An 18,303-nucleotide genomic window follows, 5' to 3' on the forward strand; every position below is an offset into this window, starting at 1 on the left:
GAGACTTTCCCTTCGAGAAGCAAGAAGAGAAACAAGAAAAGAACAAAGTAGTTTTCTATCAAGGGAAGGACGAACTTGCTCCATTCTTGTTGTCAATAAGAATATTTGGCAAAATGTTGCATAATTGCCTAGTAGACTCTGGTGCCTCCAGTAATGTAATGCCCCTAGCCATTTGTCAAAAGCTAGGACTTGTTCCAGCAAAGACCAATAAGAAAGTCACACAGCCAGATAAGACCGAGGTACTTGTGATGGGAGAACTCAACAATATCCACATCCAGTTGGCAGCAGACCCAAGAGTGCAAAGTTGTATCGACATTTCTGTCGTGGATATCCCAGATGGATATGGCATGTTGTTGAGCAGGGACTGGTCCAAAAGACTAAATGGATACATCTCCACTGACTTTTCCCATATGTGGTGGCCATGGAAAGGGGTTCCTAATCAAATCAAAATCGACAATAGCCCAAGGCCTAAGTTGATGATTACAGAATATGGAGAAACTAATGAAATATTGTTTCTCGAGACAGACTTAGGGTCTTATACACCTAGGATAAATGAAGTTTTGACATTACAAGCCTCCTCCATAGGAGAAGCAATTGGAGACAAATCTGACTTCACATTAATTGACAATCCAGACAAAGAGAAAAAATTGTTCAAAAGCTTCAAAGAATTCATCTGGACAAATGTATGTCAAAGGGCAGAAATGAGGAGTAAGATTCATGAACTACTGCTGACCAATTGGTGTCGGGTTCACGACACATCTCATTCAGAATTCACTTGTAAAGAATGCCACAAAGCAATCAAGGAGGTTCGTCAGATGCTCCAGCAGTTTACAGACCCTAGAAGCGATACCGAAAAAAGACAAGTTCGTCAAAGGCATGAACCTGAGCAAAGTATAGAGGTAAATATGGAAGAAGATCAACTGCAAGACCGTCGTAGGCGCGCCATTGAAATACAAGCTTCATCATCCTACCGAACAATCAGACAAGAGGTTGAAGGTGAGATTAGCCAAATATTAGAAGAATTTAACAGAAATATTATGGAAGTTCAAGCTCTACCACCTCCGCAAGAAGAAAGGGAAGAGCAAGTTCCAGTATGGTCTCAACACGGAGAACAAGCATGGATCCTAAGATTTGACGGATCTTATTCCAAGAAAGGGGCAGGAGTCGGGTTCAAATTAACCAGTCCCAATGGGGAGATGTTTCTCATAGCTTGTCGACTCCAGTTTCCCTGCACAAACAATGTAGCCGAGTATGAGTCACTAGTTCAAGGATTATTGTTTGCCATAAGTAAGGAGGCTAAAATTGTACAAGCCTTCAATGATTCAGAGATAGTAGTCAAGCAAGTGAGAAAGCAATATGTTTGCCATGATAAGAGACTATCCCATTACCATAACAGGATCTGGGATCTCCTGGAAAGCTTTGATGCCTTCAACATTCGGTCAGTAGGGCGAGCAGATAACCAGATTGCGAACACGTTAGCTCAAGCAGCCAGTTCACTAGAACCCCTTGCTATAGAAAACATGGATCATCTATCCATAGAGCTGTCACTAAATCCCTCAATCCCAGATAACATCACAAATTTTCAGGTGTTTGAAGACGATGGTCAAATCCGAGAATTTCTAACAAGCTCAGACATATTTACAACTCAGATGATTGATGATGAGGAAACGGAAGAAGAAGCAGAACTAGATGATGATGGGATTTTAAACTTGAAAACAAATTTCATCCCTAGAGGGATGTTACAATTAGAAAGAATGTATGATCAAGACCAAATCAATGAAATAAAAGGTCAAAAGATTGATGGTGACCAATTTGAGAAAGTCAATATGGGGACTGAAGATAATGTCAAAAACATGTACATAGGTAAAATCTATACACAAGAAGAAAGGGTTGGGATAATTCAAGCTTTAGAAGAATATTCTGATGTCATAGCATGGAGCTATGAGGACCTGAGAACTTATGACACTTCTATCATTACCCACACAATCCCTCTCAAACAGGACAGTAGACCTTTCCGGCAACGCCACAAGCCAGTCAACCCATTACTGGAGCCTCTCATACACCAAGAAGTTAAAAAATTGTTAACGGTCGGAATCATATTCCCAGTACGCCATTCAACATGGGTCACCAACTTGGTCCCAATTAGGAAAAAAAGCGGGGAAATTAGACTATGTGTTGATTTCCAGAATTTGAACAAAGCCTCTAAAAGGACAGTTACCCCCTGCCGTCCCTTGATGAAGTTTTACAAATTGTGAATGGTTCACAGATGATGTCCTTTCTGGATGGATACTCAGGTTACAATCAAGTACTTGTTGAATATGAAGACAAATTGAAAACTGCATTCACCACAAAATGGGGAACATTTGCCTACAAAAGAATGCATTTTGGGTTGATCAACGTTGGAGCCACACTTCAGAGGGCCATGGATATCGCCTTCAAAGAACTGATTGGGAGGAGTATAATCATCTACATGGATGATCTTATTGTGTTCTCGAAAGAAAGAGGGAGCCACATTAAAGACCTGAGGAAAATATTCCAGAGGTGCCGAAGGTATGGGATTTCTTTGAATCCAAAGAAATGCATATTTGGGGTCACCGAAGGCAAGTTGTTAGGACATCTGATTACAAAAAAGGGTATACTCATTGATCCAGAACGTATTGAGGCTATTTCAAGGATCAATCTACCTTCTAGCCAAAAGGAGCTAAGGTCTTTCTTCGGAAAGATTAATTTCATTAGAAAATTTATCACCGGTTTTGCTGAGATAGTGCAACCTTTAAATGAAATGTTGAAAAAGGTGCAAAGATGGAATGGACACAGTCATCAAGGAAAGCATTTGAAGAAATCAAGCTGGCTATAGTTGATGCTCCGATTTTGGTCAGTCCAGACTACACTAAGTCGTTCTACCTGTATTCTTTCGCATCTAAGCATTCGTGTGCCGCAATACTCATGCAGCGGACAGAAGAAAAGGAAGAGCATCCTATAGCTTTTATGAGCTCACCCCTCAAAGATGCAAAATTAAGATATCCAAGTGTTGAAAAGAAGGCTTATGCCTTAGTGAAGGCTATTAAGAAATTCAGGCACTATATTTTAAGGAGTAAGATCTTCGCCATTGTGCCTGATGTTGTTGTGAAGACACTCCTGATGCAGAACGAGCTAGGAGAAAGGCAAGGAAAGTGGGTTGCCACTATCCAAGAATATGATATTGAATTACAACCAATGAAACTAGTCCAAGGGCAGGCCTTAACACAAACTATGGCAGTTGAAGGACCTGGACTAATACAACAAACATATGTCTTGACTGATATTTCCCAGAAGGAATGGTACTATGATATCATGTCGTATCTAACAGATCACAGATACCCCGCTTCGATGAATTCCGCACAAAAAGGAGCCTTCAGGCTCAAATGCCAGCGCTATATGCTTCAAGGATCAGTACTCTACAAAAAAAATCACGAAGGTATATACCTTCGATGTGTTGGATATGATGAAGCCAAGAGAATAATGGAACATTTCCACTCTAAGTTTGGAACAGGCCATGGAGGGAGTCAAGCAACTGCTTTCCAGATCCTAAGGGCAGGATATTATTGGCCTACTATTTTTAAGGATGCTTACGAACACGTAAAGACATGCCACATTTGTCAGGTCGCCGCCATTAGAGAAAAAAACCCTGCAATGCCATTGCAACCAATCACAGAGGTAAAACCATTTACCATGTGGGGGCTAGATTTTATTGGAGCAATAAACCCACTATCATCAACACAACACAAATACATTCTGACAGCAACCGATTATTGCACCCGGTGGTCTAAAGCCCAGGCATTAAAGAACTATACAACGGATACAATAATCAAGTTCCTTGAAGAGAACATTATCACCAGATTTGGATGCCCTCATGCTCTAGTATGCGATAATGGTTCCGCCTTTACTTCTCTAAAGTTTTCTAACTGGGCATTCGATTATGGCATCACTTTGAAATTCTCTTCAAACTATTACCCCCAGGGCAATGGATTGGCAGAATCAACCAACAAAAATTTGCTTAGTGTGATCAAGAAGTTGCTTGATAAGAACCCAAAAGATTGGCATACACAATTGAGTTTTGCTCTATGGGCAGACAGAACAAGAGCTAAGAAATCCTTGGGCACTTCCCCATACCATCTAGTCTACGAACAAGACCCAGTCTTCCCTATCCAACTGAGAATCCCAACTCTAAAGTTCATGCAAGAATTTATGGATCCAGAAGAGAGAATCCAAATTCGTCTCTCCCAACTGCTTTTTCTGGAGGAACAAAGAGATCAAGTCCTAGAAAAGTTTGCCAAGTACCAAGGGACAGTCAAAAGATGGTTTGATAGACGAGCCACCACGAAAGCCTTCAGAATCTCAGATTTGGTCTTGTATTGGGATAAACCCCACAAACGAAAAGGAGATCACAACAAATTCGATTGCTTATGGAAAGGACCATACCTGATTGCCAAGATACTAGGAGAGAACGCTTTCAAGTTGAAGACCCTGACAGGTGATGACATTCCTTTGCCCGTTAACGGGCAATTTCTGAAACACTACTTCATGCCTTGAGTTCCATGGTAGAATTTGTTTGTGCATAGCTAGGATAGTTTTGCTTTGGTTGTGTTTAGTTTAGTTGTTTTTAGTTTAGTTTGCTTTGGTTAGCTTAGTTGTTTTGCTTTCGCCTGCTTACACGTGCTTTAGTCTAGTAATAAAAGGAGGATTCCTAATAGCGAAAGGGTGATGTTGCTTAACGCGCACACATTGGTTTGACCTCGCCAAGTTATGTTTGGTGTATTCCTCTGATGAATATTTGTGGAGAGCTTCTGAATTTTAGATTAATTGTTTCTAAAGTATCTCAAAGTTAAGATGAGCATTTGACTAGAAAGGGAATCATCAATGGGAATCATCAATTGTATCTCGACACTGAGTCTTTCAGTCATTATATCTTATACACTTAAAGAATTCTCTGAGTCATTTTGGTCTCCCTAAGTGAAGTTATGGCAAGAAAACATAAGGAAATTCGTCAAAAAGTCTTACTTCAGCGCCACTATAACACTCAAGCCCATGGTAAGCTTCATTGCTTACAAGCCAAAGTGTGGAAATATGTGAAAAGAAAAGAAAAGAATATCAAGAAAGAATAAAAGAAAGAAAAGAAGAAAATCAAAAAAACACTTGGCTTCTGGGTGTGCGGAAATCTCTATAGGTGTATCCCTCAAATCAAAGTATAAATCACCAGAAGTAGAGCAATCTCCGTGAGATTATAGAGATAACCTTGTCGGGGCTATGGATGCTCGCTGGCAGCGAGGCTCTATCCAAGGATGCTTTTGGAATTAAGACAAAGTCCTTAAAATTATGCGACTTGCCATGATGGAACCAAAGAGTCATAATGGTCTTAGGAGACGGGAATGAATGCATTTTGCACACACTTATAATTGAAGGATGAAAGATCTTGATACAATTTAGGATTCCTCTTTCCCTTTTGAATGCCCTTCTGAGTCGGTAGGTAAGTTAGCTATAATTAATTTTTGATTCTAAGTTCAAACTGGGTTTCATCTTAGGAATAGTAAGGAACATTCCTCTCGTGGAGTCGCCAAATGTTGTGACCTTTTTCACACATCACCCCATTGCAAATGGGGACCCTCTCTTTTCCTGCTTTCTAGGGTTTTTGTTAGTGTCCTATGGCCTTCCACTTCAGTTTTACCAAGCCTTGCCTAGTTTTGATTAGTTCAAACCTTGAGGATTGAAAGCTAGTTTTTACAAACCATGTGATTCCAGAGCATGAACACCATCGTAGTGCTTAGAAAGACCAAAGGACAGAGATCGCAATTGATTTGGACGAATTTGGACAACTTTCTATTTTTAGAAAGTTTGCTTTTTTTGCTTTTTCCTATTTTTTAGGAAGTTTCGTTTTTGGCGTTTTTAGCCCAATCCCCGGTATGGTATTTTTAGAAAGTTTTCCCTATTTTTTAGGGATGTCTGCTTTTTGCTTTTTCAGAATGGGAATCTAGGGTTTGCACTAATCCCACTCACCTGCTTCGACCAGGACCTAAAATTTCTAAGTTTTGACCTAAAAAGCTAGTTCCCTACATTTTAGGGGTCGTGTTGCTTTAGATGGTTTGCCTAAATATGGATTTCAAATTTCAAGTTAATCTGGTTAAGTATGGTTAAAGTGTGAAATTTTGAAATTTTCCAAAAATTTTCTAAGTATGGCTAATGGATAAGTTTGAGTGTCATGACAGGTGTGCAGAAAGTCTGCCCAAGCAAAGGTCTGCCATGTGGAGATAGCCATCAAGGTCCGCCATGATGAAAGGAAGGCAAAAGTCCGCCATGTGGGAACCTTATCAAAACTCCGCCCTACCTAAAGGTCATCAAAAGTCCGTCATGCATGGTGATCCATCAAAGTCCACCTTAGAAGGAAGGCATGTGAAGTTGAGAAGTCATCAAACTTCGCCCTTGGGGGATGTCTCCAAAACTCCGCCCTAGGAGAACACTCTAAAACTCCGCCATGCCTTGGTGTCCTCCAAAGTCCGCCCTAGGAAAGGTCATTCAAACCCCGCCCTATGTTGAGAGAAGCCTAAGAATCCGCCATATGTTAAAGAGACCAAGAAGAGGGAGCTCAAAACTCCGCCCTCCTTGGTGCCACCTCTAAACTCCGCCTTGAAGGGTAAGCTCAAAAGTCCGCCCAAGGTGCAAAGTGTGATGTTGAAGACCCTCTATAAACTCCGCCATGCCTTGAGGTCACTTCAAAAGTCTACCATACATGTTGAAGGAGATGCCTTCGAACTCCGCCCTTGGTAACCATGTCATAGAAGTCCGCCATAGAGGTAGACCAAAAGTCCGCCATGCTGGTTGAAGACTTCATAAAACTCCGCCTTGTAGAGGTAATCAAAAGGTACGCCCAACCATGATCAAGGTAAAGGAAGACCTTCCAAAGTCCGCCCTAGGAGAATGTTCAAAACTTCGCCATGTGTTGAGGTAGCATCAAAGGCCGTCCATGTTGAAGGCCATCAAAAGTCCGCCTTGAAGAGGGAGTTGGAAAGTCCACCTTGGTGGAGGTAGCATCAAAATCCGCCATGTGGAAGCCTTCCTAAACTCCGCCATGCCTTGAAGAGGTAATGAAAGTCCGCCCAAGTTTGATAAAGAAGATGGTGGAGCCATAAAAGTCCGCCATACATGGTAAGAAGGAGAAAGGCCGCCCATGAAGAGAGCCATCAAAACTCCGCCCTATGCCTTGGAGTCCAACAAAGTCAAACAAGTTAAAATGCAAGTGATGTCATCAAATCCTTGAAAGAATTCAAATTGCTAACTAAATTAGAAAGTTTTTTGAATAAGGAATCTTGCAGATTTGAGAAGCAATTCAAACTTAAAATCCAAAATAGAAAGTTTTCAAAAAAGGAATATTGGAAGATTGCCAAGGATTTCGAACTTGTAGCCAAATTAGAAACTTTTGGAAGATACTTTTTTTCGAACTTAGAGAGGTGACAACACTTTCCTAAAGAGTGGAGTTAAAATTGGAAACATGAGTTGGACGACTTTGAGCATTTCTAATTGAAGATTCAACTTTAATTACAAATACTTCACTGTAACTTCATTTCTACACTAAGAAGTTCGAAGTTATTAAGGAGAGCATAGTAAAGTATTTTCAGATTGGAGTTCATCTGAAGAAATTTCGACATTGCTTACAGTTGGGCAAGCTTTTTTGGCAAAAGTTTCACAGATTTTTAAGAAAGACAACCAGTATAAGGAAGAATTGTTGAATCCTTCCTATATTTTCTGAGTATTTTTGAGAAATATCCAGCCTTACTTCCATTTATTCGAAGGTGAAATTGAATTCATGATGCAGATTTATATATTTTCTGAGTGTTTTTCAGAGTTTGAGGAATGATGCTTAGTGGATTTATTCGAATTTTTGGGAGGAAAATCATTTTTTTTTACTAAGTATGAGAAAGTTTTTGAAGTTATAACACTTGGTGTTGATTTTCGATCACAACCATCCTTGAGATTGAAGGGTTTTCAAATGAAATTTCAGTTTTTATGGCTAAGTATGAGAATAAAATGGAATTTTCAAACAATTAGCCATTTCGCAGCCCCCTTTGTCAATTTATGAATTAATTTCTAACTTCAAGCTTCATTGTCTGTTTGCAGATCCTAGGCACAATGAAATTCCAAGTGGATAAAGACGCCCCTCCGAAGTCAAGGATGACTTCAAAGTGGAAAAATGTTAGCGACACCAACCTCGGACACATCAATCTGAGGGAATTTAAGAAGCGAATGTTTGGTCTGGACAATCTTGTGCCTACCACAACCGCACGAAAAATGATGAAGAGTGGCGTCGTGCATGCTACTGGCTTCCTCCCCACCATGCAATGCAATGAATTAGTAGTTGAATGTGCTAAACATTACAACCCCACCAGTAAAGACATTGTTGCACCTGATGGAAGGGTCCTGGCAAACATCAGTGATGAGGCTATCAGAGAGGTTTTCCGGATCCCAAAGTATCACAATACGGTATATGTAACGAAGGACGAAGCTGATAGCATGTATCAGGACCACTTGGAGGAATATGACGCCATAGTCAACCATTCCTAGCTGGACAAGCCAAGGAAGGGCGCCTCCAAACTTCAAAGGAAGAGCCTGGTGAGAGCGTACTTCAAGGAGGACATTGGGGACATGATTGTTCTGCTCAACAGAATAATGGGAAATCCTCAAGGTGCCCCATTCGAGCCCTGGATGTATTATTTCATTAATGAAATAATGAATGGAGTAAAAAATGATAGACTGGGCCAGGATGATTAGCGACAACCTAGACAATCAACTGAGGAACCTAGGAGCAAATAGGACCTTCTTCATGAGTTCATACCTATTTTATTCCTTAGCCAAGACCTACAGATACAGAGGCCTCACTTGTAGAGGAGACGTAGGGAACAAAGAAAACCAGTTTCCAATCTATGATTGCTATCCCCAGCTCCACATGGAAGAAAAGTTCCATTTTAAAAGAGTAAATGATACCTTCCTCATGCATATCACGCGGACATTACAAGGTGGACTGCACCAGAGGCTCTCTCGAGAGTCTATGGACTTCATCAGTCGATTTGGATATTAGTATATCCAATATCCAAAGTTCACTTACCTTAGAATTCAAGGATTCTCTGGGCCTCCCTACAAGCTTCCAGCTTACCCTACCAACCGAGTTGTGTTGCTCAAGGTTGTGAGGCAATTGGAGGGGTATATGGCGATACAAAGGGATAAACAAAAGAAGGCAGGAACTTCCTCTCTTACAATTGGTAATGGGCTGGAGACATGTCCATCGTCACAAGCTGTTGCAACTGCTGAGAAGGAGTTGGCCTGGTATCCATTTTATCAGTACAAGGCAAGACGGAATTTCAACCCATTCCACAAAATAAAGAAGGTCAAAGGAATGACATTTGAGCACAGGCCTGATCTAGAAGATTATTGGGCTAACGCAGCCGATAGTTTCAAGGTCAGAAAGAGATTTTGGTCAAGAATTCCTTTGAGCATGGTAAGAACAACAGAGGTATTCTGAGTAGCTGACCAAGTAGAGGATAGCCTTGAGCTTCAGCAGCTGGGCTTCGAAAAAATGAAGAATGAACCACTGGTTTTGATAGATTGGACAGAGGGAGAAAAGTCAGATCTAGCCAACCTCACGAGGACAGTTGTTGAGTATTCCAGGTGGTGGACATCTGAAAGGACAAGGCAATTAAAGTCCAAAGGTGTGACCTTGACCTACGAATTGATGGGAGTGGATGACTCTTTGCCCTCCAATCCTTGTACTTCTGCAGGTAATGCTCGGAATCCAGAAAGTGTTGGGTCTCAGAAGAGGAAGGAGTTAGTTGGGAGCTCCGTAAAGGTCACACGAAAGAAGATTGTAGGGGAAAGAAGGGAGTCCAGCGAAGGCCAGTCCATCCTAAGTGCCGCTTCTATCGTGCCTGATCAGAATGCAGTTGAGGAACAGGAGATGAACATATGCATGGTTAATGATGAAGAGAGAATGCCTTCTCCTTCGGTTGAGGAAGTAATGAAGGAAGTTGTCCAAAGTCCGAACAGAGAGCAAACTAAAACGCCTACATCTCCCATAGTCTTCTTAGATGGCATAGCTGCAAACCCAGGAGGGACAGATGATGGATTTGACCAAAATACTGTAGAGCAATCAACTATCTCGGATTGGCTAAGGGAAAGAATAAAGGCTAAGGTCCTAAAGGAGGCATATTCCGAAGAAATCACAGCAGCATTCCTGGAGAAGGTGAATGAGCCAATTATAGCTAAATCACCCAAGCCCGCCAGAAAGTTTTCTCTGATTCAGCGAGACAGTGCAGGATTCGGGACAGTCTAGATAGCGGTGCCTAGAGAAGGAAAAACTAGGGACAACGTCGCCGCAGATGATTACAAGATTACCACCATAGAGCTGGGTAAGCCCACCTAGGACCAAGAGGTCCAGTATTTCGATGACTCTTGTAGCGCTCTGAAGACAAGTTTGGCCCATGAGAAAGAAAAGAGGAAGAAGGTTGAAGAAGAAAACCAGCAGTGGAGAAAGTATGTTCTCCATCTTACCAGACTACTTAACCATGAGATCCCAGTTACCCCTCCACAGTCTCTTTAGCAGGAATCGATGAAGAATTATGAGGATATGAAGGGTTCCTTCACACAAGCCAAGGAGTGGATTTCAGACGCTTCAGCGCATGTTGACATACTGGTAGAAAATTTAGTGTCCGCACATGAGTCGACCTCTTCGTTGATCAATCGTATCCAGGATCTAGCTACCCATTGGGAGGATGTGGAGGAAATTCAGGAAGAAATACTCCCGCATCTGAAGGTTATCCGAGGCTTATCGAAAAAAGGCCTAGTAGATGCAGGTATCATACAGGCCAGAGATAGGTACGACTTCAGCACATGGTACTATGCCTTGGTCACCCAGATTGAAGTTTTGAAGAAATCCGAGACCAAGTGCTTTGAGACAAAGGAAAGTGTCAGGGAGATCTTGAACAAGGTATTTCATGTAGCATCTAAGATCTGGAAGAAAGAAAGTATAAGGGAGAAGCATTTGCAGGCAGAAAACCTAAGAGCCAATTTTTGGTCAAACTTCTTCAAGGATTCAGGGATGATTGACAAAGGTGATCTCTCAAGGATTGCAAACTTTCTCTTCATCGATGAAAATTTTCTTGCCCAAGCAGTTGAATGGGAAAGCATCCTCGCCACATGTACCGATGATGTGGACATCATCGACTTCCAGATTGGCAGTTTGCCAAGTGTCACCATGGAGGAGGTCAAGCTTATTGTGTCCAGGTACATCGAATCTGTGAAAGAGGAAAGTGGACGCTCACCTCAGTGAGATTAGCAATTGTGCCACGTGTCACTTTCTTATTCATTCAAGCTGGTAGTGTTTTGGGAAACCCTAATTAGGGTTTATCTTTCAATCTTGGCCCTTGATCACTGTTTGATCTCAGTCGTTCATTTATTTTGAAAAACTATATAAGGTTACCTCCTCTCATTTGGAGAGTGTGAGGTTTTTGATGTATTGTTGCGTAAGGTCATTTCCAAATAATATATTGCATGTGCGCTTGCTTTGCAATCCCTATTGTTTGAATGATTTGCATGGTTTCAATTTCCTCAACACTTAGTTAAAATTAATTTAGATTTGCTTTCATCATTGTTAATTTGAATGAAGGATTTGATAAGTGTCAATTGATGGTGTATCTCCGCTCATACTTTTGGTCAATGGATGATTTCCATTTTACCATGCAAAGTTAGTCTGAGCCCATCCTCTGTGCATCCCAACATCTCGATCATAAGCACAACCCATTGAAGATTGCACCGGCTTTGTGTAGTTGTCCCTAGTGTGGCGAAGTGAAGTTTGGTTTTTCGAGAGCACCCATTTGATACCGTCTCTGGAGTTCGTAGGAGTAGATTAGCCTTCTTAACCCTATCTCTTTTCCCCTTTTTTGAAAGTCTAAATCCCAAAAAATCCCAAAAAAAAAAAAGAGAGCTTAAAATTGCTAAATCCATCTAAGTCCAGTAGTTCAAGATACTTGTTAAAATTAAGTCCCCCTTGAGATTTTCAGCATACACTACCCAAGAACCTATTCCACTAAAGTCGCTTGTCCGCACATATAGACCTTGGAGTCAGTAGTGATTTTTCAGGAGAGGATAGAATGCCTTCGGGTATCCTATCCTAATGTTTGGTAGATGATAAAACAGACACCAACAAGTCGACAGAGGATGGAGAATGCATTAATGGCGAGCAAGTTGTAGGCTGGCTATGTGGCTCGAGGAAGAATTCCTGATCTCTTCAAGCAGAGAAAGATTACTAAACTTAGTAACCTAAGTACAAAGAATGATCTGAAGAAAGATAGAATGCAATTACTACAGGTGGCAAATATGAGATCATATTTAGACGGAGAATAAAATCTCTAGAGGTGCAGATCTCCATGACAACTGAATTGAATAAAGCAGTAGAGTAAAGATTTAATGTGTACAAAGTTGATCAAATCCAGTAGTAGAAGTGATGAAATTTGACATTGGAAGGGGTGGCTGTTGAAACAGATATAGAGGTGGAAATAAAGATATTCCAACTAGTCGACTGGATTGGTAGTGTTGAGGATGTAGGTAGTGTGTGTTGAGTTGAGCATGGTGTTGCTGCCGAAAGAAAACAGAGAAATCTACTGAGGTGGAGAAAGTCAGAACAGAGCAAGAACAAAGTATTCTGTAAGGTAAAGTTGTAGCAAAAAGAGGAAGACAGCCAGACAGAGAAAGAAGAGGAAACAGAGGAAAAGATTCGGCAAGTAGAGAAATTCTCGGGATAGGAGAAATTTGTAAGTGTTACAAAACTCATTTGTAACGAAGGTTTCATCATTGCATTGTAAACTTTAATAGTCACTATAAATCTCTGAGTGGGTGCTCTGAGTAGGGGTAGTTGCTCCTTTGAGTAGGTGCTCATAAAATCAGGGGTTGGTGCTCCTTGGGTTGGTGCCCTAAACATTGTAAACTGTTATTCACTGTGAGGCTGGATTGGAGAAGTAGACTCCAGCAACTATTCTCATCGAGGTTTTTTCCACATTGGGTTTTCTTCATAAATCTGGTGTTGTGGTTTGATTTGTGTGTGTGTATGTTCTTAATTAAGTTGGAGTTTCAGTACTTGCACACAGTTAAAAGTTTTAAAATACACTGATTCACCCCCCTCTCAATGTCCAATTGTGTTCTTCACCCCCCCCCCCTCAATATTGCTTGTGCGCTTCTCATTCATTTGGGCTTGGTGGTAGGAGCTCCACAAGCTACCCCCAAACCCTGCAAGGGGCACTACCCCTCAACCCCACTAGGGGCACTACCCTTTAAGCCCACTAGAGGCATTTCCCCCAAACCCCCATCAAACTATAAGTGTAACCAAGTATTAGACCAATGATGAATTATGATTACAAAATCTACCAAATACATATCCCTATTGCAAATCTCTACATCTTAGAAGATATCACTCTTTCTATGGCTTTGTGAGCTATGCTGGTTATGTAGAAAGTAATTTCATGAAGGATTTGTCTTTCAGAGCATCATTTATTATTGTCATTGTCATTGTCCTTAGGAATTAGGAATTAGCATAGGATTTTCTAAACCCTTTCCCCCTTTTGTCCTTTTTCATTTGAGTTTCAATCAATGTAGGAGAAGAAGCATCACATGATTGATACATCCGATGTTCATGTTCCAGTTGTAGTGCATATACGTAAGTCCCCTTGGATTACCAGCAATCACATCAACACACTGAGCCATCCCACAGAAAGTCGCTTGTACACAGTAGGAACCTTGGAGTCACCTTGTTTGATCACATAGCTTAGCATTCAAGAGGTCTTTGTTCAAGAGAGGATAAGATACTCAGTATTTTATTATGTGTTGTAAGGTATCACAAAACACACATCAACACTACCCACCGACACCACCAAATTTTAGATCACCCTAGTAGCAATGGTTAGTAACCAGCCCACTCGCTTGGTATAAGAAGGTGCTTGGAAATTAAGTGTGATGTCCAATCCACATTGCATCACAAGGAGGATGTAAATGTAATGATTTGTTAGTCGTTATATATGGGTGTGTCTCTTTGGCAACCTGTTCGGAGCTACAGGATATGTGGGGAGGAAGCAGTAACAGAAGAAGCTTTAAGGAATGTTTTCAGTCTGATAGGTATTGTCTTGTTTGAATTTTTAATATCCCAAAGGAAATATTTCATAATATCCAATCAAATTTAATTTTTTATTTCAATACGATAATATATACACCAGAAAAATATACCTTTTCCAATCGGTATTTACAATAATAATCAAATTTGCATAATTAAATATCTCTTTTAAAGATAGCAATCAGATTTGCTAATAAGTACCAAATGTTATTGACTTGAAATTTTAATCTTGTCTACTAAAAGACCAGTCAACTTAGCACAATAGTGACTTCCATGTGAAATCACTCTTGAGAAATTGTGGTTTTTTGTCCATCAATTCCTGCATTTGGGGGTTTTGTCCTCAGGTTAAATGAACCATGGTTCCATGCTCTAAAGGAGTAAAATCAGATAACAAAACCATGTTTGGTGTCTCTTATATATTTCTTTCCTTCAATAGTCATGATTCTTCACATTCCCCTTGACCTTTGATAACAATAAATTTTAATTTTATATTTTATATTTTATATTTTATTTTTTGATATTTTAATTTATTACTGTTGTTATTTGTAGACGTATAAAAATGACCACTTTCCTAAGCGAATATTTAATATTCATTTTATTCTCATTCCTCTATTTAACTAAATTTAATTTAATTAAAGCATTCACATTCATCTATTTGATTAAATAAGTTATTCAATTTATTTAATTAAATTCACTTAGGCCTTTCATATCATCTAATTGAATAAATCACTTTATTTAATTAAATCCCCTTTCTACTCATTTTAATTAAATTTACATTTAATTAAATTGTTCACTTCAAATAAATAAATCTAATTTATTTAATTCCCCCCACTTGCATCTATTTTGTTGAAATAAAGCAATTTATTTTAATTAAAATTACCCCCCATCCACTTGCATTTTCCTACATCTCCCACTTGCCTCTCTAAACCCCCTTCTAGATTCTTCTAATCCCTTCTAAATTAGCCTAACCCATCTACTAAATATTGTCACATCCCTAAGTAAAGGGAAGTCACTTCTCAAACCCTCAAAGTCTTTGGAAACCATTAAAAGTTTTATGTCTTCAACAAGTTAACCTTGAAAGTCTTCCAAACCATTAATGGTTAACTCAACCCGCTTGCATGATTAGAGACTTTCTCTCTAAACTCAACCTTAATCTAACCCAAGGGTCTCATGAAGCATTGATGGCTTTAACCTTGGTTATTTCTTTAACCCTTGCACAAGAGTTTATCCTTTGGGTAAAAGCTTTATCTAATGGATAACCTTAACCCTTACCTCCTAAGGTAACCATGAGGTCTTCTCAAGCATTTAATGCTTCTTACATCTCCTCTCAAGCATTCTTATGTTGACAATTGTTACCATTTCATTGGTGAGAATTGTAAACATGGATTGATAACTTTCAAACCTGACCCTTGATAGGATCATCCAATCTTGACCCTCCATTGCCCTATATTCCCTATAAATAGAGTCATTCTTCTATCATTCTAGGATCCAAGTTTTATGTATCTAATCTATACTCAATTTTATCAAGCATTTTATTCTCTGTTTGAATAGAAATAATCTAATAAGCATTTTAGAAGTATTTCTTTTTATCATAATAATCATATTAAGCTAGTGTATCATGTTAGGATAGTTCTTTTACTAATCCTTTCATCTTATCATCATATACATGCTAGTTTAATTCATGTTTGTTAATATCATGCATATTTAGGATTGCATTCATGTTAGATTGATCAAAGCATCCCTCATTCTCATGATTGTCATCCCTAAGTCACTTTGCTCAGTGATCTGAGAGCAAAGGCATTGGCTTGAGGGGTCTTGTGAGATAGAGAACAATGAAAAATCCCTTGGGAAATTGAGCTATTCCATATAGCTCCATAACTTGCACCAAGAGTCCCATTGGTGTGTGGACCAGTCCTGAATTCGTATTTTCCATTTCATTGCACCACTTTTCCCGCACACATTATTATTATCCCATTTTGAAAAGGGGACATTACAAGATGAACTGGCACTGCATTTCATTTTGGGATGTGAAGTCTCTATGTGGCATAAGGAATTTGAGAGAAGTTCATTGAATCAAGGTTTGAAGCAAACATCCGCTTGTGGTGTGGGATGAGGACAAATGTAAATGGATTCTACATATTCACTCCAAAAATGCACAAGGAAATTACTAACAGCAGCCACCATGGCAATGTAGACGCTCTGTCGCCAGGGGTGGATCTGCAAAGAATTGAGGCTTTGGAAGGAGATGTAAAGGATGCAGGCAATTGGGAAACCCAAGTTGAGGAGTTTTACAAAGACATGGCATTAGCGATTGAAAACTTGACGGTGACAATTTGTGGCAACAATCTGTTTATTGCAAGTGACTTCACCACTACAAATCTTTCGGATTATGGTCTCCTCTGCACACAGCTGAATAACTTTTTGGAACTGGGTGTCCAAGTTAGTAAAATGAATTTGGTACATCAGCTGTGCAATCTTACAGATAATCTTATGTTATATGGGTTGCTATGGTATCTAGTAGCTAGCTTTGTTTTAGGTTGAGCTGCATATGAATCTTTTTCGTGCCATATTGGCTTTTTGTAAGAGTTTCCTTTAAGAGCGTGGGCCCCAATAGAACGCACAACTATACCATAAAAAAAAAGGTACTCCGCAGATTTCTGGACAAATTGCACTTCGAACACATATATAAACTTATATTTAGAGAGTTCAAGCTTCTACAACATATAATAATTGTACCGTGAATCAACATGACAAGACTTAAAATAAGATTTCAGATTTCTGCAATCCCTGGTAATTATTTGAGGAAAAATTGGAAAAATTGAATAGAGAAAGAAAATTCCATCCACTTTTTGGAACCCTATTTGTTATCCTCCGAAAGAAGCGTGATAATTTACAAATAGTAGCTCAAAATATTGATAAATTTTCCTTTTTCTTGTGTAAACTCACCAACAATATTTTTATTTCAAAGAAAACTATTATTATTTTTTTCCTACATAATTCACTTAAAATATGTCCAATAAGACTTATTAGATAAAGTTTCATTTTCCTAGGCAATTTCTAGGAAATATTTCAAACAAGATTTGAGGCCCTAACAAAATTTCTTTAGATCAATCTTTTACCATGCAATTTCTACAAAGACTTTTTTCCCCGTGCAATTTCTTTTAGAATCTTTCAAACAAGACCTACAAAAAGTTCTATTTTCCTGCACAAGTTTTCCACGTTGAAAGACTGAAATAAAGTTTTCTGTTTCTGCACAATTCCTCTAAAAAAAATATATTTAAAATAAACTTAAACAAATATTTTCTTTTAAAAAATATTTCAAACAATAACTTAAATAAAGCTTTTGCTCTCAAATCTTTAAAACAGGACAAATAAAGTTTTATTTTCACATGTAAATTCTCTGAACTCATTCAAACAGCGACTTAATAGAGTTTGCTTTTCCTAGCGTTTGTATCAAGTTTTCTATTTTATGCATTTCTTCTCAAATATTTCAAAAAAGACCTAAATTTTTTAGCCAATTTAACCAATTAAGGAATTGTGATCTTTAATACCAACCTCTCCGGCGACAGACGAGCTGAGGAGTGCCATGTTTGACTGTTTGAGGATTTCTGCAGCCCCGAGAGGATCGAATAAATACGAGCATTTACTGAGTAAAACAAGTGCTCGTCTGATTCGATCGAGCGACCAGTTCCTGCTTGGGAAAACCTAAAGATCAATTGAAGGGGAACGAAGACTTTATAGATTCTTTATAATTGCTCGGCCTAAAATTTGTAGGTGCCACTAAAGTTTTTTGACAAACGTGAACAATTCATTTTTTCTTTCTTTTTAAAGAGCACCTAAAGAAATGTAGTGGCCTGTTTTTTTGTGAGTGGGGAGGGGGCGTGGAGGCGGTGGTAAAAGATTTCAAGTTGCAAGGAAAATAAAAATTCTTTCGCTACCACTTATTTAGGATTGAATTAATTGATAATGTATTTAATGTAGACATTTAATTAAATTAGGTGAAAAGTATTAAATTAATAATAATATTAATTTTATAATAAAAAATAAATATTTATATCTATTATATCGAGAATGGTTATAGAATGACATTGTTATGTAGTGATTAGCTTTAAAAAAATCTAAGT

The 18,303-nt window shown here is 39.0% G+C and overlaps 1 protein-coding gene across 1 annotated transcript in view; it reads right to left on the reverse strand.

Annotated features, from left to right (window-relative positions):
- LOC131064919 (HVA22-like protein k) overlaps window positions 1–18,021 on the reverse strand; it is a 145,968-nt gene extending 127,947 nt beyond the window's left edge. The window contains exon 1 of the mRNA XM_057999248.2: window positions 17,735–18,021. Within this exon, the coding sequence (XP_057855231.1) occupies window positions 17,735–17,767 (33 nt within the window). The 5' untranslated portion in view covers window positions 17,768–18,021. The remainder of the gene's footprint in view (window positions 1–17,734) is intronic.
- Window positions 18,022–18,303: the final 282 nt, after the last annotated feature.

The sequence above is a fragment of the Cryptomeria japonica genome, chromosome 3 (assembly GCF_030272615.1).
Source record: "Cryptomeria japonica chromosome 3, Sugi_1.0, whole genome shotgun sequence".
In the NCBI taxonomy this organism is placed as follows: Eukaryota; Viridiplantae; Streptophyta; class Pinopsida; order Cupressales; family Cupressaceae; genus Cryptomeria; species Cryptomeria japonica.